Source organism: Apodemus sylvaticus, chromosome 16 (genome assembly GCF_947179515.1).
Source record: "Apodemus sylvaticus chromosome 16, mApoSyl1.1, whole genome shotgun sequence".
Lineage (NCBI taxonomy): Eukaryota > Metazoa > Chordata > Mammalia > Rodentia > Muridae > Apodemus > Apodemus sylvaticus.
The window spans coordinates 64251028-64277408 of record NC_067487.1 but is presented as its reverse complement, the minus strand read 5'-3'; the positions used below and the strand labels follow the sequence as shown (position 1 = coordinate 64277408).

General features: G+C 39.9%; 1 protein-coding gene across 1 annotated transcript in view; it reads left to right on the top strand.

Annotated features, from left to right (window-relative positions):
• Ankrd31 (ankyrin repeat domain 31) overlaps window positions 1-26381 on the top strand; it is a 183395-nt gene that overhangs the window by 146038 nt on the left and 10976 nt on the right. Inside the window, exon 23 of the mRNA XM_052159647.1 lies at window positions 3509-3649. Coding sequence (XP_052015607.1) covers window positions 3509-3649 — 141 coding nt within the window. The remainder of the gene's footprint in view (window positions 1-3508; window positions 3650-26381) is intronic.

Genomic DNA, 26381 nt, shown 5'->3' with positions numbered 1-26381 from the left:
GTTCCACAGCAGTCGAGAAGGAGACAAACTTCCCCGTTACAGTGAAGGCAAATAAGCAAGATTAAAGCTTTCTCCTTCCAGGCCTTTCATGTGGGCTGCCACTAGACATTGTGGCCCAGACTTAGAGTAGGGCTTCCTACCTCAAATTATTTTTAATTAAATAATAATTTGAGGGCTGGAGCGATGGCTCAGCAGTTAAGATCACTGACTCTTCTTCCAGAGGTCCTGGGTTCAAATCCCAGCAACCACATGGTGGCTCACAACCATCTGTAATGGGTTCTGACGCCCTCTTCTGGTGTGTCTGAAAACAGCTGCAGTGTGCTTACATATAACAATAAATAAATCTTTAAAAAATAATAATAATTTGATTAGGATGAGTTGGCAAGCTTTTTAAATCTTAATCAAATTAAGAAAAGCGCTCACAGGTACCTATGGTGTCTTGGGTTCTAGTTGATTCCAGATATCATCAGGTTGACAATGAAGATTAGCCATCATTCTCATAACTTGTAAAAAAAGAAGCCGTGAATTTAAGAGGGAATGAGGGGAGGAGACAAGGAAAAGGATGGAGGGAGAGGACACGGAGGGGTTGGAGGGAGGAAATGATGTAATTATATTTCAATTTAAAATGTAAAACAAAACAAAACCTTTAAATTCCAAATGAAAATGAAAAAAATATTTGCCTGACTCAAAAAGACAACAATTTTTCTCATAGAATTCTGACAGGTTTTTTTGAAAGCAAAGATAGCGAGTTTGTTAGTAGTTGAAGTTATGGGGCTATGATGATAGGACTTAGGTATCTTTACTGTGACTACACAAGATCTTGTGGTTTCATAGTTTACACTTCTCAAAGGATGTAATCCACAATTGCTAAAGATTGAGCATATTTTTTATAGTTTTAGAGGTAAGATTTATCCCTAATTAAATTTCATACTAATTTATTATTTTTCATATTAATTAAAATTTTTTCTTAATATATAATATGATATAAATATATTTATATTTAATTTGTATGAAATTAAAATTTTCATATTAATCAAAAATTAATTTAAAGTTAAGTTACTTACAGGGTAGTTTCTATGTTTGTATGAGCCTATCTATATGGGAATATAATTATTTTATATATGGATGTGCGTGTTTTTATCTATTTTGAGACAGTATCTTATTCTGTATCCCAGGATGGCCTGGAACTCTTTATGTAGCCAAGCCTAACAGTGATCCTTCGACCTCAGCCTTTCAAGTCTGGGATTACATAAGCCACCACTCCCGGGACCATTCACATTTTCTAATTTGAATAACCAGTTGGCCTGGCAGCATATGTTGAAAGATGCATCCTTGTTCCAATGAATTGCCTATGTTTGTCTGTTTAAAACAAAAATAAAACAGCTATTCATATTATGTCTGTTTCTGTAGTCCCTGTTGCTTCATTATTCATTTGTTTACCTTTCTGTTAGTATTAAACTGCCTTGATTGTTATTGCTATAGAATATATCTTGAAATTCAGTTAATGCTAATCTTCTGATTCATCTTTTACACTTTCTGTTCAATAATGTTAATGTTAGCCTTCTGCTCTTTTACAAACATATTTGACTATTGTAGGTCCCATATGAAGTTTAGGATGAGTTTGTCAGCTTGTGCTACCAAAAAAAAAAAAAAACCAAACTTGCTTTCATTTCATTAAATATGAGAATTAGTTGGAAAGGAAATGGCGTGCGGGCAGTAGGCTTGATGAATTGAATGAAGTATGAGTGAAGTATGTTCTTCTATGTATTGTTGGGCCCATGAGTGGAGGTGTTTCATTTATTTTGGTCTTTGGATTTTGCTCAGCAGTGCAGGGCAACTTGCTTTTCATGTCTTTGTTTTCTTTTATTAGATTTGTTGGTAAATATTTCGTATCTTGATAATGTCAGTTATCCAGTTTTAAAATTTTCAGTTTCTAGTTGCTTATTACTAGTTTCAAGAAATTGACATTTGAATATTGAAATAGTTTGCTACAACTTTGCTAAGCTTACTACTTAAGGAATTTTTTGGAAATTATATTGAATTTGCTTTGTAAATGATCATATGATTTAGTAATAAAATATAGGTGTTTTGTTGTTTTAGTCCCTGGGAGCTCTGGGGGTTCTGGCCAGTTGACACTGTAGTACCCTCATGGTTCTGCAAACCCCATCAGCTACTTCAGTTCCCTCTCCAGCTCCTCCATCTGGGATCCCGTGCTCAGTCCAATGGTTGGCTGCAAGCATCTGCCTCTGTATTTGTCAGGCTCTGGCAGAGCCTCTTAGGAGACAGCTATATTAGGCATTTGTTTTTATTCCAGTATTTGTTACTTTTTAAGCTGCTTGCTTTCTTCTGCATTGTTTCTTTTTCAAGTATCTTAAAAGTTAAACCATCAAATTGAGAGCTTCTTTATAGTATTTTTATTATATTTATAGATGCAAATATTATTCTAAAGCTAGATGTGGTAGCACTTGGTAGACTGAAACAGGAGGTTGTATGTTCAAAACTAACCTGAAACCCTGTCTCCAGCCCCACCTTGCACTAAAAAAGAATGCCCTGTTGCCCACTGCTTTTGCTACATTCCTATAGTTCAGTATATTTTTCATCCATTTTAGAGTATTCTGTCTCTCTTGTACTGTGTGTATGTGATGTATACACATATGTGCACTTGTGTGTATGCAGCTCTAGATACCAGAAATCAGTGTTGGACATCTTCCTCTATTACTGTCAGTCTTTTGTAACAACAAGGTCTCTCACTGAGCCTGGAGCTCACTGTCTCTCCAAGGCTGGCTAGCAAGAGAACCACTAGGATCCATCTGTCCCCGCTCCATTGCTATATTTGAGATACAACTGGCTGTTATGTGAATATTGGGAACTTTAGGTATCCATTGAGCCACATCCCAAAATATTTTCTAATTTGCATTTTGATTGCTTCTTTGATTCACTGGTTCTTTAGGATTGTGTTGTTTGATTTTTATTTAATGGTGAGCCTCCTATTTTTTTTTTCTGTTATTCCATTTTGGTTTAAATTATTTCACTCTTTTTAAACTTTGTGGAGCTAAGTTTTTGTCCTCTCCTAAATGATGTTCCAATGGCAGCATAGTAAATAAATATTATGTTAAGTGTTTTGTTTTTTTTTTGTTGTTTTTTTTTATTTCTAGTTTTCTTTTGTGTGTGTGTGCTGAGGACTGAATCCAGAGCCTTGTAATTGCTAGGCAAATATTATTCCACTGAGCTACATCACCAGCCTTTGGTGTTTGTAATATACAATCTTGCTATTTTTATTTTAGCTGAGTTTGGCCTTAAACTCACAATCCTTCTTCCTCAGCCTCTTAATACTGGGATTATAGATCTGTACCTATAACCCGCTTAAGTAGAGATTTCTGTATCTTCTTACTAAGTCTAATGTTCAATTTTATAGTATTTGAGTATTGTCTTTGGAATTGGTATTCTGCCTATTTGATCTTTTTACACAATTCAGCAGTTGTTTACCTTACACTGTTTTTCACTTCAGGAGACTACACACAAAGCCAGTGTTTTACTGAATGGTAAACTTAAGGTAGAAAATGGTCAGATTTACCAGAACCCAGTCACCTGGCTCAAGGATCTCCTAGGAGGTGGCAATTATGTGACCTGGAATTATGCTTGGAATAAGGTGAGTTATTTTTAAATTTAACATTTTTTTTTAGTTTCAAACATCTCTAAAAGAAATTTGAAATATTCCTGGTTTGGTTTGTATCCCTGTATGTGTGTCCTATGATAAGCTATGTCTCCCTTTTCTACAGATTTATTTCCCAGAATTCCTGAGGGCATGGAATAACAGTTGACTGCACCTATTCTTGCTTTTATATCTACTATCAGAAACTTCAGTGCATGTAGGCACCTCTTTTTTTTCTTTCAAGAAGTTACAAGTTTATGAATTCATACAGAAATTTCTGGATCATTGAAGTACCTATGTTGTTATTATTCTAATAAAATAAAGCCCAAATATTCCCCTAAGTACAAAAGGAATGGCATGAATCCTAAGGCTTATAGCATTATATTACACTTTGATTTTTGAGCATGGCACTATCCCCAAATCGCTCAAAGAATTATTTTTCTCCTTTTCATTTAGACCTCTTAGACTAAGTAGCCTTATGCTCAGTCCTGGCTTCTAAATTACAAGCCCATTTAGGATTTCACTGCTTTAGGAACCATCTTGCCATAATTGACTCAAAAAATAAACCATGAATCATCAAATCCACCTAGTTCGTTTTATGGCAACAGGACACAAACTAAAGACATCTGAGAAGAGGGTTCCTCAAGAAAATGTCTCTATAAGATAGGGCTGTACATAGCCTGTAGAGCATTTTAATTAGTGGTCAGTGTGGGAGGACCTAACCCATTTTGGGTGGTGCCACCCTTGTGATCCTGGGTTCCATAGAAAAGCCAGTAAGCAGCACCCTTCCATGACCTACATCAGCTCCTGCCTCCAGCTTCCTGCCCTATTTGGATTTCTGTCGACTTCCTTCGATGATGAACAGTGATATGGAAGCATAAACCAAATGAAACCTTTTCTCCCTAACTTGCTTTTTGCTTTTTGGTCATGTTTCATTACAGCAACAGAAACTATAAGACACCACCATTATCATTTCAAAGAATAGCTGATAGACCTAAACTCCACTGGCCAATTGAGTAAGCCCCAGAGCACAAATTAACAAGAGACAGCTTCTCATTTTTGTCCAGCATAGCTCCCTCGTGATCCCCGCTATCCCCTAACTCTGCATTCCTCCCAGTGACTCTCACCCTGTAGGTCTCCACCCCTTTAGTGGATACCATATTAGATATCCTGCATGTCAGATATTTACATTATGATTCATAACAGTAAAATTACAGTTATAAAGGAGCAAAAAAATAATTTTATGATAGAGGATCAGCACAGTATAAAAAAACTGTATTAGAGGGTTGCAACATTAGCAAGGTTGAGAACCACTGTTCTAGATCTTTATGGGAGTGGTCCTAGTATTGTGTTCTGCTTGCATCAGCATAGTTTAGATTTTGTATGTTAAATAGTTTTCTGTGCCTTCCCCACTCTTCTCCACTAAAAAATTAATTCATTTTCTCCCCTGAGAATCATCATTATGGTATCTACTTTCAGTTAATCCTTAGTCATTTTTTCCAAGTCCTTTTCATGGATGTGTAATTCATTTTAAATGTTAGCAGTTAGCATCTTAATAATCCTTTTCATTGTAGCATTTCAAAATTATGATAAATTATACTGTTTCTGACACAGATTTTTCCTAATATCATGAGTCTGGCAGATTGTTTGGCCTTGGTCTTTTGACTTGAGGATGCTTTGCTACACAGAAGGATTCACTTTGCCCACCCTTTTTCTTTACTGGAACTACTGCGTTTCCTTCCTTTGAATAGCTGCCTACCCCATATGTCTCTTCTGCTCTACAAGTGCCTCACTTATATATCATCTTGTTCCAAATAGTTTCTTAACAGCTGCATCAGCTAGTCATGTGGTTTAGCGCCTATGTGTTAGTGAAGCAAATGCAAATGTGGGCACTAAAAAGTAAGACAATCCTTGGAGTAAGATGTTCACCCAGATTATGAACAGCCCTAGATTACTTTTTAAAGGCTGTGGAAAGAGCAAAAGCAGAGCTTTAACACTTCTACAGGGCATTTATCCACTTTTAATAAATACTCAAGGTTAAGAAATGTGATTTCTTTATACCAGTTTACAATAAAAACCTGATTCTTCAGGTTTTAGAGGATCTCCTACAGTCAAAGTTATTTCTAGATACAAGGGAATTTTTTGCTATGTTAATAATTGTGTCTATTTCAGCTGACTGTTTTTAAGAATGGTAATGGTATGCAGCCAGGGATGGTTAGTTGACTACTACAAATTACAGAAAACTAGGACTTGCTCTGTATCCAACAGTGTGACAGAGCCACTAGACCATGTCTCCCCCAAGAGGGTAGGTAGGCTGCCACACAGCTTTGCCAAGGGAGTCCTGATGCCTACTCCCATTTTACATCACCAATGTTTCTTACTGCCGCTGCTGCCTCTTAACTGCAAGTACTCATTCCAATGGTCAGAGCTATCTTTATGTGAGACAAAATCAACCTAGTCCCTGTTTCATCCATTCTTTATATATTATGATCAAAGCAACAGTTTTTACAACAGCTATACATTAAAATAACTTTAAAACTACCATGACCAGGTATCGTGTTTCATACCTTTAATCCTAGCACTTGGGAGGCAGAAGCAAATAAATCTCTACTAATTCTAGCCAGCCTAGTCTATACAAAAAGTCCCAGGACAACAAGGGCTGTATAGGCTAGACCTTGACTTAATCAATCAATCAGTCAATCAGTAAGTGATGTGGGGGGACCTGGAGGAAGAAGCTGTGAGAAGATGTGTGTAAGGCGACTAAATAAATATATAAATTAATTTTTTAATTAAGTTATTTTAATTAATAAAGTAAAATAAACTGCCAGTGCCTTCTAGATTCCAGCTTCATCTGATAGTTTTGCAAGGGACAAGGAAGCAGTATTTGAATTTTTTAAAAAATTAGTATTTATAGAAGAAAGATACTTGCCAAAGCACTGAAAGTCAGTGACAGCTTTCTGGAGTTGCTTCTTCCCGTCCAGCGTTATGTAGGCTCTGGGGATCACAGTCAAGTCGCCAGCTTTCATGGCAAGGCTTTCCCACAGAGCCAGCGCACTCACCAAGGGAGCAAGAGGTTTTTAAAAGTTGTCCATGTGATTTTAGTATACTGACTGGAATAAGAATCTTTGACCTAGGTCAAGTTGTTCTTACTTTTCAATTTCATTTTTATATCTAAGTTATAGAGTGTTAGACAGCTAACCTCCAGACAGAGATTCTAAGACTTGCATAGCAGCATGTACTTTTGTACAAAAAAATTCATGAGGCAGGTAAATCAACTATAATGGCTGGTTATGATGTGAAAATAGAGTTTTAGGATATCAAATTGCCTCATGGCTAGTAAATACCAGAGTCATGTCTAGAACTTAGTCTTCTGGTACTCTGTACATCATTTTCTTCACTTGTAACAATGGCATAAGAGAGACCCATGTTTCTTTCATGAAAATAAATTGCTCTGTGCTCAAAAGATCCTATAGTCTATCATGCACAGCAAAAAAAAAAAAAAAAATGGCTGGCTTTCATAGGAAAAATGTCTTTCTAATTTATGGTAATACCACCTTGAACATGCCTGGTCTCATCTAGTCTCAGAAAAAAATCAGGATTTGCCATGATTAGTACTTGATGGGAAGGAAAAGTATCTTTTTCTCATACAATTGTTATATGAAAATCATAAGAATTGTGAGAACGGTAATCTGGGGGTGCCCAAGAGTAAACATGTGCAAATGAAGAGTAGGCTGCCATTTTTAGATATTTACTGAAAGAGCACTGGACAGAGCTCTGCTGAGCATATCCAGATGCCTCACTGAATTTCCATCCATACACATTCACTCTTTCGGGTTTATCCTTGAGTTTTCTCTATACTCTCCATGGCCAACATATATGTGTGTGTATATATCTGTGCTTGCACACATACATAAATGTACATACACAGAGGAGGAGGGAGGGAAGGAGGGGAGAAATTAAGTCATTTTATAAACACATTCCTCCATTCACCATGATTAGGAATATCACTGCTTGATCAAGATTACAGAAAGAGATTAAAAAGGTGTCTGGGGGGCGGCGGTGGAGGTGCAGCAGTGGCTGGTCCAGCTGAAGGGCCATCAGCAGTGGAGCCAAGGCGACACAGGGTCCAGTTAGGCCCTGCACCCACGACCACTGATCTTCGCTGACCAGCTGGGCTACAAGCAGCTGCGGTTTTGTGGCGCCTTTCGCTGCACGGAAGCCACTTCAGAACTCGGCCTCCCGCCAGTCAGGAGAGGCTCACCTCCATCTTGGTTTCGGACTCCAGAGAGATCGGACAGACTGAAATCAGCCTGGGTGGCGGCACCACATCTCCAGGTCCTGCAAGAGGCTAGAGGGGCTTCCGGGCGGCCAGCTGGAAGAAGTCAGTGTGCTCCAGTGAATCCAGCGGGCCCCAGCGGGAGCCTTCGGGTGCCTGCTTCGGGATCTGAACAGCCTGGGCAGCAGCACCCTGTCTACAGGCAGTGCAGGAGGTAAGCTGTGCACCAGAGGCCAACTGAGAAGGGGCAGCTTGCACTGGTGAGTCCAGCACTGACAAGACAAACTAACACCAGTGAGAACTAGATGGCAAAAGGCAAACGCAGGAACGTCATTAACAGAAATCAAGGCAATATGACAACATCTGAACCCAATTCTCCTCTACCAACATGTCCTGGATACCCCATCACACCAGTAAAACAAGATTTGGATCTAAAATCACTGGTCATGATGCCGCTACAGGAACATATGAAGGACATACTTAAAGAAATTCAGGAGAAAATGGATCAAAAGTTAGAAGCCCTTGCAAGGGAAACACAAAAATCATTGAAAGAAATCCAGGAGAATACAAAAGCCAACAATGAGGAAACGCAAAAAACACTTAAAGAAATACAGGAGAACTTTGGTCAACAGGCTGAGGTCATGAAAGAGGAAACACAAAAATCTCTTAAAGAATTACAGGAAAGCACAAACAAGCAAGTGAAGGAGCTAAGCAAAACCATCCAGGATCTAAAATCAGAAGTAGAAACAACTAAGAAAACTCAAAGGGAGACAACTTTGGAGATAGAAAGCCTTGGGAAGAAATCAGGGGACAGAGAGGCAAATATCAATGACAGAATACAAGAGATAGAAGAAACAATCTCAGATGCTGAAGATTCCATAGAAACCATGGACTCAACAGTTAAAGAAAATGCAAAATGCAAAAAGCTTGTAACCCAAAATATCCAGGAAATCCAGGACACAATGAGAAGACCAAACCTAAGGATTATAGGCATAGATGAGAGTGAAGATTTACAACTTAAAGGGCCAGCAAATATGTTCAATAAAATTATGGAAGAAAACTTCCCTAACCTAAAGAGAGAGATGCCCATGAATATACAAGAAGCCTACAGAACTCTAAACAGACTGGACCAGAACAGAAATACTTCCCGTCACATAATAATCAAAACACCAAATGTTCTAAACAAAGAAAGAATATTAAAGGCAGTAAGAGAAAAAGGCCAAGTAACATAAAGGAAGACCTATCAGAATCACAGCAGACTTTTCACCTGAGACTATGAAGGCTAGAAGGTCCTGGGCAGATCTTATGCAGACTCTAAGAGAACACAAATGCCAACCAAAACTACTATATCCAGCAAAACTCTCAATCACCGTAGATGGAGAAACTAAGATATTTCATGACAAAACCAAGTTTACCCAATATCTATCCACAAACCCAGCCCTACAAAGGATAATAGGAGGAAAACACCAATACAAGGAGGGAAACTTCACCCTGGAAAAAGCAAGATAGTAACCTTTCATCAAACCCAAAAGAAGTTAACCAATCAAATTTAAAAAATAACATCAAAAATGATAGGAAGTAACAATCACTATTCCTTAATCTCTCTTAACATCAATGGACTTAATGCCCCAATAAAAAGACACAGACTAACTGACTGGATACGTAAACAGGACCCTACATTTTGCTGCTTACAGGAAGCACACCTCAGGGTCAAAGACAAACACTACCTTAGAGTAAAAGGCTGGAAGACAATTTTACAAGCAACTGGTCTCAGGAAACAAGCTGGAGTAGCCATTTTAATATCAGATAAAATTGACTTTCAACCCAAAGTCATCAAAAGAGACTCTGAGGGACACTTCTTGCTGGTCAAAGGAAAAATAGAACAAGAAGAACTCTCAATCCTGAACATCTATGCTCCAAATGCAAGGGCACCCGCTTTCGTAAAAGAAACTTTATTAAAACTCAAAGCACACATTGCACCTAACACAATAATTGTGGGTGACTTCAACACTGCACTTTCCTCAATGGACCGATCAGGAAAACAGAAACTAAGCAGGGACACAATGAAACTAATTGAAGCTTTGGACCAATTAGATTTAACAGATATATATATAGAACATTCTATCCTAAAGCAAAAGAATATACCTTTTTCTCAGCACCTCATGGCACCTTCTCCAAGATCGACCATATAATTGGTCACAAGACAGACCTCAACAAATATAAGAAGATCGAACTAATCCCATGCCTCCTATCAGATCACTATGGAGTAAAAGTGGTCTTCAATAGCAACAAAAAACAGAAAGCCCACATACACATGGAGGCTGAATAATACTCTACTCAATGACACCTTGGCCAAAGAAGAAATAAAGAAAGAAATCAGAGACTTTTTAGAATTTAATGAAAATGAAGGCACAACATACCCAAATCTTTGGGACACAATGAAAGCAGTGCTAAGAGGAAAACTCATAGCCCTGAGTGCCTCCAAAAAGAAAATGGAGAGAGCATACACTAGAAGTTTAACGACACACCTGAAAGTCCTGGAACAAAAAGAAGCCAATTCACCCAGGAGGAGTAGAAGACAGGAAATCATCAAACTCAGGGCTGAAATCAATCAGTTGGAAACAAAGAGAACCATACAAAAAATCAACAAAACCAGGAGCTGGTTCTTTGAGAAAATCAACAAGATAGATAAACCCTTAGCCAGACTGACCAAAGGGCACAGAGAAAGTATCCAAATTAACAAACGTAGAAATGAAAAGGGAGACATAACAACGGAAACTGAGGAAATCCAAAAAATCATCAGATCCTACTACAAGAGACTTTACTCAACACAACTGGAGAATCTGGAGGAAATGGACAATTTCCTTGACAGATACCAAATACCAAAATTAAATCAGGACCAACTAGACCATCTGAACAGTCTCATAATGCCTAAAGAAATAGAAGGAGTCATAGAAAGTCTTCCAACCAAAAAAAGCACAGGACCAGATGGTTTCAGTGCAGAATTCTATCAAACCTTCAAAGAAGACCTAACACCAATACTCTTCAAACTATTCCACAAAATAGAAACAGAAAGAACCCTACCCAGTTCCTTCTACGAAGCCACAATTACGCTGATACCAAAGCCACACAAAGATCCAACAAAGAAAGAGAACTTCAGACCAATTTCCCTTATGAACATCGATGCAAAAATACTCAATAAAATTCTTGCCAACCGAATCCAAGAACACATCAAAACGATCATCCACCATCCATGATCAAGTAGGCTTTATCCCAGGAATGCAGGGTTGGTTCAATATACGGAAATCCATCAATGCAGTCCACTACATAAACAAACTCAAAGAACAAAACCACATGGTCATTTCATTGGATGCTGAAAAAGCATTTGACAAAATTCAGCATCCTTTCATGCTTAAAGTCTTGGAAAGAACAGGAATTCAAGGCCCATACCTAAACATAGTAAAAGCAATATACATCAAACTGGTAGCCAGCATCAAACTAAATGGAGAGAAACTTGAAGCAATCCCACTGAAATCAGGGACCAGACAAGGCTGCCCCCCTTCTCCTTATCTTTTCAATATTGTACTTGAGGTACTAGCTCGGGCAATCTGACAACATAAGGAGGTCAAAGGGATACAAATTGGAAAGGAAGAAGTCAAACTATCATTATTTGCAGACGACATGATAGTCTACCTAAGTGACCCAAAAAACTCCACTAGAGAGCTCCTACAGCTGATAAACAACTTCAGCAAAGTGGCAGGCTATAAAATCAACACAAGCAAATCAGTGGCCTTCCTGTACTCAAAGGATAAGCAGGCTGAGAAAGAAATTAGGGAAATGACCCCCTTCACAATAGCCACAAACAGTATAAAGTATCTTGGGGTGACTCTTACCAAACATGTGAAAGATCTGTATGACAAGAACTTCAAGACTCTGAAGAAGGAAATGGAAGAAGACCTCAAAAAATGGGAAAACCTCCCATGCTCATGGATCAGTAGAATCAATATAGTTAAAATGGCCATTTTGCCAAAAGCAATATACAGATTCAATGCAATACCCATCAAAATCCCAACTCAATTCTTCACAGAGTTAGAAAGAGCAATTATCAAATTCATCTGGAACAACAAAAAACCCAGGATAGCTAAAACTATTCTCAGCAACAAAAGAAAATCTGGGGGAATCAGTATCCCTGACCTCAAGCAATACTACAGAGCAATAGTGTTAAAAACTGCATGGTATTGGTACAGTGACAGGCAGGAGGATCAATGGAACAGGATTGAAGATCCAGAAATGAACCCACACACCTATGGCCACTTGATCCTCAACAAAGAGGCTGAAAACATCCAATGGAAAAAAGATAGCCTTTTCAACAAATGGTGCTGGTTCAACTGGAGGTCAGCATGCAGAAGAATGCGAATTGATCCATCCTTGTCTCCTTGTACTAAGCTCAAATCCAAATGGATCAAGGACCTCCACATAAAGCCAGACACTCTGAAGCTAATAGAAAAGAAACTGGAGAAGACCCTTGAGGACATCGGTACAGGGAGAAAGTTTCTGAACAGAACACCAATAGCTTATGCTCTAAGATCAAGAATTGACAAATGGGACCTCATAAAATTACAAAGTTTCTGTAAGGCAAAGGACACCATCAATAGGACAAATCGGCAACCAACAAATTGGGAAAAGAGCTTCACCAATCCTACATCAGACAGAGGGCTAATATCCAATATATATAAAGAACTCAAGAAGTTAGACTCCAGAAAACCGAACAACCCTATTAAAAAATGGGGGTACAGAGTTAAACAAAGAATTCTCACCTGAAGAACTTCGGATGGCAGAGAAGCATCTTAAAAAATGCTCAACTTCATTAGTCATTAGGGAAATGCAAATCAAAACAACCCTAAGATTTCATCTCACACCAGTCAGAATGGCTAAGATTAAAAATTCAGGAGACAGCAGGTGTTGGAGAGGGTGTGGAGAAAGAGGAACACTCCTCCACTGCTGGTGGGGTTGCAAATTGGTACAACCACTCTGGAAATCAGTCTGGCTGTTCCTCCGAAAACTGGACACCTCACTTCCAGAAGATCCTGCTATACCACTCCTGGGCATATACCCAGAGGATTCCCCACCATGTAATAAGGATACATGCTCTACTATGTTCATAGCAGCCCTATTTATAATTGCCAGATGCTGGAAAGAACCCAGGTATCCCTCAACAGAAGAGTGGATGCAAAAAATGTGGTATATCTACACAATGGAGTACTATTCAGCCATTAGAAACAATGAATTCATGAAATTCTTAGGCAAATGGATGGAGCTAGAGAACATCATACTAAGTGAGGTAACCCAGACTCAAAAGATGAATCATGGTATGCACTCACTAATAAGTGGATATTAACCTAGAAAACTGGAATACCCAAAACATAATCCACACATCAAATGAGGTACAAGAAGAAAGGAGGAGTGGCCCCTGGTTCTGGAAAGACTCAGTGAAGCAGTATTCGGCAAAACCAGAACGGGGAAGTGGGAAGGGGTTGGTGGGAGGACAGGGGAAGAGAAGGGGGCTTACAGGACTTTCGGGGAGTGGGGGGCTAGAAAAGGGGAAATCATTTGAAATGTAAATAAATTATATCGAATAAAAAATATATAAAGTAGGCAAAAAAAAAAAAAGTTGTCTGGGTGGTTTCCCTCAGCCAGTTTATCTCATAGTGTCTTCATGGAAATCTGCAGTGAACCCAGCTTCTATTGGAGAACATTATACAAGAGAAGAAAGGCATACTATGAGTGCTTTCTCTTGCCTTTTGCTAAAATGTTGGGAGAATGAGCACCAGGATGCTTTGGTTTTGGAAGTGGACTTCACCTACATCATCATTTCCCTAGAGAACTGTTATTATACTTCGATAGGATTTCTGCTCTGTATTTTGAACCTCCTAAAATATTTTGTCTAAGAAATATTTTCTTGGAAAGTCTTTTGTACTAAAGTGAACCTAAAATGAAACCTTTATTTGTCTTGTTCGTTGATTGCTTGGTTGGTTGGTTTGGGTTTTTGGTTTGTTTGTTTGTTTGTTTACTTTTTCCCACCCTTAGATAAAAAAGCAATTATACTCTTTTCTCTCTTGGGATACTGAAAATTTTTCAAGACCTGCTTTCTAAGGCCAGTAATTTGAGCATTCATGAGCAGATCATTATTAGTCAACACTAACAATGACTTTGATGTTTTTGCTTGTTTGTTAAGTCATGATACAAAGGAATGGGTTTCATAATGACAAATTTCACTACAAGTGGCTTTTCTGAAGACAGCAAAAATAGAGTGAATCCAAACATGGTGACATATGGCTGAAACCTCAGCATTCAGAAGACTCAGTCAGGATGATTTTAAGTTCAAAGCCAGCCTAGTGAGATCCTATCAGAAGGAAGGGAAAGAAGAGAAAGGCAGGAAATAGATGGATAGTTTCAAATAAAATGGACTCTTAGCAAGGAAATAAATTCTTAGACATCTCTTTTCTGTTCAGTAGTAAATTATGTTGATTAATATACTCACTTGTTTTAGTAAGTACATTTACAGTAGGTTAGCTAGATGTACCCACGTCCCATATATACACGTATGTATACTGTACACACCCTTGTTATCACCTAAACATGCTATTACAGAATCAGCACAGACTAGCTGTAAGAAATAATATGCCTTCTGTTCTAAGAGTCTCAGGGAGAGCATCAAGACAAAACACTTCTGCAGCTCTGCCTTAGAAACACAAGAGCACAACGGTCTATAGATATCCTCACAGAGCACCTTTCTAAAACCATCTCTCCAGCATTACAGTGAAAGATGACACCCCAGCAGCTTCACATAAGCTGCCTTAATGTGGTCTTCATACCACACCTCTGTGGGAATAAGCATATAAGTAAGACTTGGGTCCAGTGGGATTTTCAGGATTCAGTTTTAAGTGTATATACATTGTGATGATTGCTTGCTCTATGCTCTAGCCAGGAGGAACAAAGGCTCCAGGATGAAGTGCAGTGTTTTATATCTATTCATTAACATATTCAACAAATCACTTGTTTCTTGTGGAAAGTCAGTTTTTAATTTTTTTAATTATTTTTGTTAGCCTACAAATGATATAGCCATTTTCATATCAATTCTCCCTGTCCATGAACACAGGCAGTCTTTTCCATCTTGTAGTGTCTTCTTCAGTTTCTTTCCTTAGTAGCTTGTATTTCTCATTGTAGAGGTCTTTCATGTCCTTGTTTATTCCTGGGTTGGGTGTTTGGTTTTGTTTTGAAGTTTCTGTGAATGAAAATTTTTTTCTGAGTGAGTTTGTTACTGGTGTATAAAAAGGCTGGTTTGTATGTTAATTTTGTATCCTATTACTTTGCTAAGTCTTTATCAGATCTAGTAGTTCTTTGGTAGAGTTTTTAGGATTGTCTAGCTATAGGCTTATTATGTCTAAAAAGCTCTATCTGACTTCTCCCTTTTCTGTTCATGTCATTCCTAGTTTTGTCTTGCTGGGTTAGCTAAGACTCTAAGCACTAACTTTAAGAACAGAGAAAATGGACACATTTGTCTTGTTCCAGATAGGAAAACTTTAACTTTTCCCCATTTAATGTAATGTTGGCCAGAGGTTTGCCATGTGAAAATGGTATCATAGATTCTGGTTTTAGCAGTTGAACTTTGTTAGCTAAGGAGGTCATGTGTTTTCTGTTCTTATGTCTGTTTTGATCCTGAATTATGCTTAGTAATTAATATGCATTATGTTGAACAAATTTGGTATATTAGTTTATATTGATTCTCAACAGGATGTAGAATCACTTGAAAGACAAGCTTCTAGGCATGCCTGGGAGGGACTATGTAGATCAGTTTGTTGAGGTGGGAAGAACCACCTGAGCTTTGGGTGGGCACCTTCCATGGCCCTGGGCTGAATCAGAAGGAGAAAGTGAGCTGAGCGTTGTTATGACAACACTCTGGCTCCTGATGCTGTGACCAGCTGCCTTGTGCCTCGTTGCCATGCTGCCCTGCCATGCTGCCCTGGTCAACAATATTTTCCTATAATATTTTAATTAATTATTTAAATACTTCATATATGCATATAATTTTATTTTGATATTCACCCCTTCCTCCTATCTCCTCCAGTATCCCTGGTCTCTTTCCAAGTAGTCAGGATATTTTATGGCACAGGAAAAATAATTAATATACTTTATCATAGTATAGGCTCTTTTTTTTATTCGATATATTCTTTATTTACATTTCAAATGATTTCCCCTTTCCTGGATCCCCCTCCCCAAAAGTCCCATAAGCCCTCTTCCCTCCCCCTGTTCCCTAATCCACCCCTTCCCACTTCCCTGTCCTGGTATTCCCCTACACTGCTGCACTGAGCCTCTCCAAGAACAGAGGCCACTCCTTCCTTCCTTCTTGGGCATCATTTGATGTGTGAATTGTGTCTTGGATATGTATAGGATCTTCTTAAGGTATTCTTTTATTCTTATTTGTTGAGAATTTCATGTGTATATATAATGTTTTAATGTGTTTTTTTAATTATTTATTCAAGGCCCCTCCTAGTCCCTACTTCACTCAGCCCCTCCCCTATCCTACCTTACCCTTCTCCTCAGAGGTAGGCCCCCTGGGTTAGCAACTCCCGCTGGCATATCAAGTCACTGCAGAACTAGGAAATCCTCACTGAGGCCAGACAAGGCATCCACAGGCAGGCAACAGGGTTAGAGACAGCCCCCCCCCCAACTCCAGTTGTTCCCCCAACAACTGGGAGACCCACTTAAAAACCAAAGTACACATCTGCTATGTATGTGCAGGGGCATAGGTCCAGCCCATGTATGCTTTTTGGTTGGTGGATAGATCTTTGAGAGCCCCCGAGTGTCCAGGTTAGTTGACTCTCTTGGTCTTCTTGCGGAGTCTCTATCCCCTCCCAGTCCCTCAATTCATCCCCCAACTTTTTCAAAGGATTTCTTGAACTCCTTCTAATGTTTGGCTGTGGGTTTCTGTATCTGTTTTGGTCAGCCTCTGGGTAGAGCCTCTCAAAGCATAAGAGTATCATTAGTGTCAAGGATTAGTTCTTGCCCATGGCATGGGTCTCAAGTTGGGCAGTTTGGTTGGCCATTCCCTCAGTCTCTGCCCCATCTTTGTCCTTGCACTTCTTGTAAGCAGGACAGAATTTGTGTTGAAGGTTTTATGGGTGGTTTGATGTCCTTATCCCTTCACTAGGAGTCCTGGTTTGCTACAGGAGGTGGCCACTTCAGGATCCATATTCTCCTACTGCTAGGAGTCACAGCAAGAGTCACCCCCATAGACTCCCTGGAGCTTCTCCCATCCCAGGTCTCTGGCACGTCCTAGAGATGCCCCCCATTCCTCTCACCATCCCCTCTCCCTACCAGTTACCTCTCCTGCCACCTTAAATGTCTGTTTTATTTCCCCTTCTGAGTGAGATTCAAGCATCCCTTGGGCCCTCCTTGTTACTTAGTTTCTTTTGAGTCTATAGATTGTAGCATGGTTATCCTGTATTTATGGCCAATACCTACTTATAAGTGAGTACATACTATGCATGTCCTTTTGGGGCTGGCTTACCTTACTCCAGATGTTGTTTTTTAGTTCCATCCATTTGCCTGCAGATTTCATGTTGCCCTTGTTTTCAATAGCTGGGTAGTATTCCATTATATAAATGAACCACTTTTTCTTTGTCCATTCTTCAGTTGAGAGACATCTGGGTTGTTTCTAGTTTCTGGCTATTAAAAATAAAGCTGCTTTGGGCATAGCTGAGCAAGTATCCTTATGGTATGGTGGAACATCTTTTGGGGATATGCCCAGGAGTGGTATACTTGGGTCTTGAGGTAGAGAACTATTCTCAATTTTCTGAGAAGCCACCAAATTGATTCACAAATTGGTTGTATCAGTTTGCAATCCCACCAGCAATGGAGGAATGTTCCCTTTGCTCCACATCCTTACCAGCATGTACTATCACTTGAGTTTTTGATCTTAACCATTCTGATGGGTAAAACTATTCTCAACAATAAAAGAACTTCTGGGGAAATCAGTATCCTGGACCTCAAGCAGTACTATATACAGAGTAGTAGTGATAAAAACTGCATGGTATTGGTACAGTGACAAGCAGGTAGATCAATGGAATAGAATTGAAGACCCAAAAATGAACCCACACACCTATGGTCACTTCATCTTTGGCAAAGGAGCAAAGTCAGTGGAGAAAAGACAGCCTTTCAACAAATGGTGCTGGTTTAACTGGCAGCTAGCATGCAGAAGACTGCAAATCCTTCCATTCTTATCTCCTTGTACTAAGCTCAAGTCCAAGTAGATCAAGGACCTCCATATAAAACCAGATACACAGAAACTAATAGAAAAGAAAGTGGGGAAGAACCTTGAACACATGAACACAGGTGAAATTTTCCTGAGCAGAACACCGATAGCTTATGCTCTAAGATCAAGAATTGACAAATGGGACCTCGTAAAATTACAGTTTCTGTAACGCAAAGGATACTGTCAAAAGGACAAAACAACAACCAACAAATTGGAAAACTATCTTTACCAACCCTACATCTGACAGAGGGCTAATATATAATAATATAATATACAATATTACATTAATATTTTTGTAATATATATTATAATAATGTACAATATATACAAAAACTCAAGAAGTTAGACTCCAGAAAACCAAATAACCCTATTAAAATGGGGGTACAGAGCTAAACAAAGAATTTTCACCTGAGGAATATCAATTGGCTGAGAAGCACCTAAAGAAATATTCAACATCCTTAGTCATCAGAGAAATGTGAATCAAAACAATCCTGGGATTTCACCTCACACCAGTCAGAATGACTAAGATCAAAAACTCAGGAGACAGCAGGTGCTGGAGAGGATGTGGAGAAAGAGGAACACTCCTCCATTGCTGGTGGGATTGCAAGCTGGTAAAACAACTCTGGAAATGAATCTAGTGGTTTCTCAGAAAACTGGGCGTAATACTATCAGATGACCCTGTTATACCACTCCTGGGCATATACCCAGAGGATTCTCCAGCATGAAAGAGGAACACATGCTCCACTATGTTCATAGCAGCCCTATTTATAATAGCCAGAAGCTGGAAAGAACCCAGATGTCCCTCAACGGAGGAATGGATACAAAAAATGTGGTATATTTACACAATGGAATACTACTCAGCTATTAAAAACAATGAATTCATGAAATTCTTAGGCAAATGGTTGGAACTGGAAAATATCCTAAGTGAGGTAACCCAATCACAAAAGAACACACATGGTATGCTCTCACTGATAAGTGGATAATACCCAAGACACAATTCACATATCAAATGATGCCCAAGAAGAAGGAAGAATAAAGTATGGATACTCTGGTCCTTCTTAGAAGGAGGAACAAAATACCCACAGAAGGAGATACATAGACAAAGTGTGGAGCAGAGTCTGAGGGAAAGACCATCCACAGACTACCCCACCTAGTGATCCATCCCATACACAGTTACAAAACCCAGACACTATATCGATGCCCACAAGTGCTTGCTGACTGGAGCCAGATATAGCTGTTACCTGGAGGCTCTGCTAGTGCTTGACAAATACAGAAGGGGACACTCTCAGCCAGCCACTGAACTGAGCACAGGGTCCCTAATGGGGGGAGCTAGAGAAAGAACCCAAGGAGCTGAGTCCCCAGGGGCAAAACCACAACCAGATAGTACACATGGTGATATCCATGGCTCCAGATGCATAGGCAACAGAGGATGGCCTTGGTGGACATCAAAGGGAGGAGAGGCCCTTGGTCCTGTAAAGGCTCCATGCAGCAGTGTAGGGGGAATACCAGGACAGGGAATCGGGAGAGGGGTGATTGGGGAACGGGGGGGGGGGTGGGGGGGGGTGGGGGGGGGAGATGGCTTATGGGATTTTGGGGGGTGGGGAACCAGGAAAGGGGAAATCATTTGAAATGTAAATAAAGAATATACCTAATAAAAAAATAATAATAATAAAGAATTGAGTTGGAACTTTGATGGGAATTGCATTGAATCTGTAGATTGCTTTTGCTTACAAGATGGCCTTTTTTCACAATGTTAATCCTACCAATCCATAAGCATGGGAGATCTTTCTATCTTCTATTTTCCTTAGTTTCTTTCTTCAGAGACCAGAAGTTCTTATTATGCAGGTCTTTCATTTGCTTGGTTAGAATTACACAAAGGCAATTTAAATTATTTGTGCTATTGTAAAATGTATTGTTTCCCTGATTTATTTCTTAACTTGTTTATCATTTATACAATAAGGAGGGATACGGAGGGTTTTTTTTGTTTTGAGCTAATTTTGTATCTACCCTCTTTTCTGAAGCTGTTTATCAGCTATAGGAGTTCTCTGGTAGATTTTGGGGATTCACTTGTTTATATCATCATATCTTCTGCGAATAACAATACTTTCACTTCTTTTCCTATTTGTATCCCCTTGATCTCCTCTTGTCTAATTGCTCTGGCTAGAACTTCAAGTACTATATTGACTAGATATGGAGAGAGTGGGCAACCTTGTCGTCCCTGATTTTAATGGAATCACTTTAGTTTCTCTTAATTTAGTTTGATGTTGGCTATTGGCTCACCATATATTGTTTTTATTGTGTTTAGGTACACTCCTTGTATCCCTGATCTCTTTAAGACTTTTTTTTCTCTCTTTTTTTTTTTGTTTTTTTGTTTTTTTTAATTTATTGATATATTTATTTACATTTCAAATGATTTCCCCTTTTCCGGACCCCCACTCCCCAAAAGTCCCATCAGTCCCCTTCCCTCCCCCTGTTTTCCCACCCAACCCTTCCCACTTCCCTGTTCTGATTTTGCTCTATACTGCTTCACTGAGTCTTTTCAGAACAAGGGGCCACTCCTCCGTTCTTCGTGTACCTCATTTGATGTGTGGATTATGTTTTGGGTATTCCCGTTTTCTAGGTTAATATCCACTTATTAGTGAGTGCATACCATGATTCACCTTTTGAGTCTGGGTTACCTCACTTAGTATGATGTTCTCCAGCTCCATCCATTTGCCTAAGAATTTCATGAATTCATTGTTTCTAATGGCTGAATAGTACTCCATTGTGTAGATATACCACATTTTTTGCATCCACTCTTCTGTTGAGGGATACCTGGGTTCTTTCCAACTTCTGGCAATTATAAATAGGGCTGCTATGAACATAGTGGAACATGTATCCTTATTACATGGTGGGGAGTCTTCTGGGTATATGCCCAGGAGTGGTATAGCAGGATCTTCTGGAAGTGAGGTGCCCAGGATCTTCTAGCTTTCATGGTCTCTGGTGAGAAGTCTGGTGTGATTCTGATAAGTCTTCCTTTATATGTTACTTGGACTTTTTCTCTTACTGCCTTTAATATTCTTTCTTTGTTTAGTGTATTTGGGGTTTTAATTATTATGTGGTGAGAGGTATTTCTGCTCAGATCCAGTCTGTTTGGAGTTCTGTAGGCTTCTTGTATATTCATAGGCATCTCTCTCTTTAAGTTGGGAAAGTTTTCTTCCATAATTTTGTTGAAGATATTTGCTGGCCCTTTCAGTTGTAAATCTTCACTCTCATCTATACCTATAATCCTTAGGTTTGGTCTTCTCATTGTATCCTGGATTTCCTGGATGTTCTGGGATACAAGCTTTTTGCATTTTGCATTTTCTTCGACAGTTGAGTCAGTGGTTTCTATGGTAGCTTCGGCATCTGAAATTCTTTCTTCCATCTCTTGTATTCTGTTGTTTATATTTGCATCTATGGCCCTTGATTTCTTCTCAAGGTTTTCTACCTCCAAAGTTATCTCCCTTTGTGATTTCTTAGTTGTTTCTACTTCTGTTTTTAGATCCAGGATGGTTTTGCTCAGTTCCATCATTTGTTTGTTTGTGTTTTCCTGTAATTCTTTAAGAGATTTTTGTGTTTCCTCTTTCATGACTTCTGCCTCTTGTCTCAAGTTCTCCTGCATTTCTTTAAGTTTTTTTTTGCGTTTCTTCTTTATTGGCTTCTATCTCTTGAGCCTTATTCTCCTGCATTTCTTTAAGTGATTTTTCTGTTTCCATTATACGGGTTTCTAGCTTATTCATGTTCTCCTGTATTTCTTTAAGAGATTCATTTATGTCCTTTTTGTGTTCTTCTAGCAGCATCATGATCAGTGATTTTAAATCCAAATCTTGTTTCTCTGGTGTGTTGGCATAAGCAGGACTTGCTGATGTTGGAGAGTTTGGTTCAGATGCTGCCATATTGCCTAGAGTTCTGTTAGTAGCGTTCCTGCGTTTGCCCTTTGCCATCTTGTTCTCTGGAGTTAGTTGGTCTTGTCCCTGGCTGGTGTTTGAGCCTCCTGAGGGGCTCTGGGGCTATTACTGCAACACTATATGGCTGGGTTTCCCCTGTAGCTGATTGCTGATGTGCTGTCTTCCTCTTGGGTGCCCTTGCAGCTCTAGTGTGCTTTGCCCCAGATTGTGTCTGTGAACCAGATGGAGCCCGTTTGCACCTTCAGGGGGTGCTGATGGTGCATGCTGCTGGGACCTTTTTCGTGTGCTGATCACTCTGCTAGGCAGCCGATCTCCCAACGGGGTGGTGCACACAAGGCTAGCCTGGCTGCTCAGGCCCTGGGTCCAGGTAAAAGCCTGGGAGGCCAAGGTCCGAGCAAAGTTCCCCTTGGGCTATGACTGTTAATTGGGTCTGTCAGGTGGCCAGGATGGCAGGCATGTGCGCTCGTGCTCCCTGAAAGTGCCGGGAGAGTCTGCTGGGCTAACAACCTCCTGGGCGGGTTGACACACAGATGGCCCACCAAGCCGCCCAGTTCTTGGGGTCAGTCCAGGTCCTGTTGGGGCCTAGACCCCTGCTTTGTTAGCCTCAGGCTATGCCTGTTAGCTGGCTTTGCCTGCTAGAGCTCTGTGGCGTCCTGTAGGCAAAATGGCGGCTCGCGCACCGGCCCGGGCAAAAAAACCTCCTGGCTGGGTTGGCACCCCGATAGCCCCCCGAACATCCCAGGGCCTGGGTACAGGCCAACACCCATCGGACTTAGACCCCCGTGATGTTGGCCTCGGGTTATGTTTGTGTACCTCAGTCTGTCTGATCTCTCTGGAGTCCGAAACCAAGATGGAGGTGAATCTCTCCTGACTGGCGGGAGGCAGAGTTCTGAAGTGACTTCTGTGTGGTGAAAGGTACCATAAATCCGCAGCTGCTTGCAGCCCGGCTGGCCAGCAAAGGTCAATGGTCATGGGCACAGGGCCTAACTGGACCTGTGTCGCCTCGGTTCCACTGCTGATGGCCCTTCAGCTGGACCAGCCACTGCTGCACTGCCGCCACCGTCACTGCCGCCACCGCCACTGCCGCCTCCTCTTTAAGACTTGTAATATGAAGGGGTGTTAGATTTTGTCAGAGGCTTTTTCATCATCTAATGGGATGATCAAATTGGTTTTTTTTTTCCCTTTCTGTTTGTTTATATGGTGGATTACATTGATGGATTTTTATACATTAAACCATACCTCATCCCTGAGATGAAGCCTGGTTGATCATGGTGGATAATGTCTTTGATGTGTTTTGGATTTGGTTTGTGAGTATTTCATTGAGTATTTTTGCATCAATGTTCATACGGGAAATTGGTCTGAAATTCTCTTACTTTGTTGAGTCTTATTATGGTTTAAATATCAGGGCAATTATGGCCTCATAGTTTGTCAGTGTTCCTTCTGTTTCTATTTCATGGAATAGTTTGAGGAGTATTAGTATTAGCTCTTATTTGAAATCATCTAGAATTCTTTACTAAAACTATCTGGCCGTTGATGTTTGTTTCTTTACAGATGTTTAGTGATTGCTTCTATTTCTTAAGGCTTATAGGACCATTTAGATTGTTTATCTAATTTTGATTTAACTTTGATAAGCGGAATCCATCCAGAAAACTGTCCATTTCTTTTAGATTCCAATTTTGTGGAGTACAGGCTTTAGAAGTAAGACCTAATGATTGTTTGTATTTCCTCAGTGTCTGTTACTACATTCCCCTTTTCATTTCTGACTTCGTTAAGTTGAATATTATCTCTCTGCCTTTTAATTAGTTTAGCTAAGCGTTTGTTTATCTTCTTGATTTTCTCAAAGAACAGCTTTTGGTTTCATTGGTTCTTTGTATTGTTTTCTGTTTCTATTGATTGATTTCAGCCCTGAATTTGATTATTTCCTGCCATCTACTCCTCTTGGGTGTGCTTGCTTCTTTTTATTCTTGAGCTTTCAGATGTGCTGTTAGGTTGATAGTGTGAGATCTCTCCAGTTTCTTTATGAAGTCATGGAGCCCTATCAACTTTCCTGTAGGCTTAGTTTTTCAAAACCTACTTTATTTTGGGTTCTCAAATGCTTCAACCTCCCTTCTAGCCCACTGATCAAAGGCAGGGGAGAAAGAAGGTTAATAGGAAAAGGGAGTTGTGGACCTGTTTAGAAGTAGTTCCTCAGGGCAATTCCACTCTTAGTTGCCAGGATAGCAAGTTCAATAGCAAACACCAAATACGAATCAGTAACAACAGTACTATCTAGCAGACACTGCAAGGTTCTGCCACAGAAGCAGCCAGAAGCAGCCAGATTACTATAAGTTCTTTGATGCATTTCTCTCTACAAAGTGAAGACCAGCAAAGTTTTTCACAGTGTAGCCATGCAAGCACATCCTCTCACTGTTTGTGGGGTTCCATTTATATTCCTTCTGAACATCACACACCCTCTCAAGCGTCTGTTTTCAGCAATAACATCACATTCTCTATCACAAGACAGCTTCTAGAAAAACATGTGACATAACTGAGTTGTTGAAAATAACATAAATTTCTACTTCATTTTCCTTTTGGCACTTTTTTCACTGTGTCCTGTAGGTTTGGGTATATTGTGCCTTCGTTTTCATTGAATTCTTACAAGTCTTTAATTTCTTCTTTGCCCCAGTAGTTATTGAGAAGAGAATTTTTCATGTTCTATGAGCTTGTAAGCTTTCTATTGTTTCTGTGGTTGTTGAAGTCTAGCTTTAATCCATGTGATCACATAGGATACAAGGGGTTCAGTCTTTTTTTTTATCAGTTGAGACTTACTTTGTGACCATATGGTCAAATTTGGAGAAGTTTCTATGAGATGCTGAGAAGGAGATAGATTCTTTTGTGTTTGGGTGAGATATTCTATAGATATTTGTTAGGTCCATTTGATTTATAATGTCATTTTCTCTTCCATTTCATGTTTCTTGCATTTTTGTGCTGCAAAATAACTCATCTATTGCTTTGAATTTATCTTCTAGATTTGAATGTGGGGTAAGGGATAGTGTTGAGCAGCCTGTTCTTAAAGACTTGATTGATCCCTGCTAGGTGGTGGTGCACACCTTTAATCCCAGCACTAGGTAGGCACAGGCAGGTGGATCTCTGGCTTCAAAGCCAGCCTGGCCTACTTAGGTAGTTCCAGAACAGCCCAAGTAAATTAAAGGGAGGGCCTGTTGATAGATAGATAGATAGATAGATAGATAGATAGATAGATAGATAGATAGACAGACCAGACAGACAGACAGACTGACTGACTGACTGATTCAGTAAAAGGCAGCTCCAGTATGAGAAATCCCAAACATCTTTCAAACCAGTAGGCACATCTCTCCGAGCTTTACTTCTGTGTTCACCTTTCTTCTTTCTGTCTACTTCCTTATAGAAAGTAGACTTTGGCAAAAGCAAAAATATGGCCATCTAACTTTTGTTAACTGAGTCAAAGCATTCAGTGGAAAAAAGTCTCTTCAATGTATGGTGTTAACAAAACTGGCCTACTGGTTTCCATCTGCATCTGGAGCTGACCTTATGCAACAGCTCTCTGTTCCCAAATCCCACTGGGAGAGAGCTGGTCTTCCAGGAGTGCTGACAAACCTGAGAGCACAGGTGAGACCACCACTTCTGCTCAAATTCCTGGCCCAAGAGGGCCCCCCCCCCCGCCCTCAGCTATCAGGACATGGGAACCAAGGAACAGCCTGGGACAGGATCCTTCTGATTTCTGCCTGCACCCCAGAGCTAACCGTGTGCCACAGCTCTCCATACCCAAATTCCTCCCAGAGAGACCTGTTCTCCCAGGAGTGCTGATACACAGGCTTACAGGACGGACAAGCCACAGTCAGAGACAACAAGACCAGCTAACACCACATATGGCAAGAGGCAAGTGCAAGAACATAAGCAACAGAAACCAAGGCTGCTTGGCATCATCAGAACCCAGTTCTCTCACCACAACAAGACCTGGATACTCCAACTTACTAGAAAAGCAAGACTGATGTAAAATCACATCTCATGATGATGATAGAGGACTTTAGGGACATAAATAACTCCCTTAAAGAAATACAGGAGAACATGAGTAAACAGATGTCTCTTCTTAAAGAGAAAACATAAAAATCCCTTAAAGAATTACATGAAAACACAACCAAACAGGTAAAGGAATTGAACAAATCCATCCAGGATCTAAAAACGGAGATA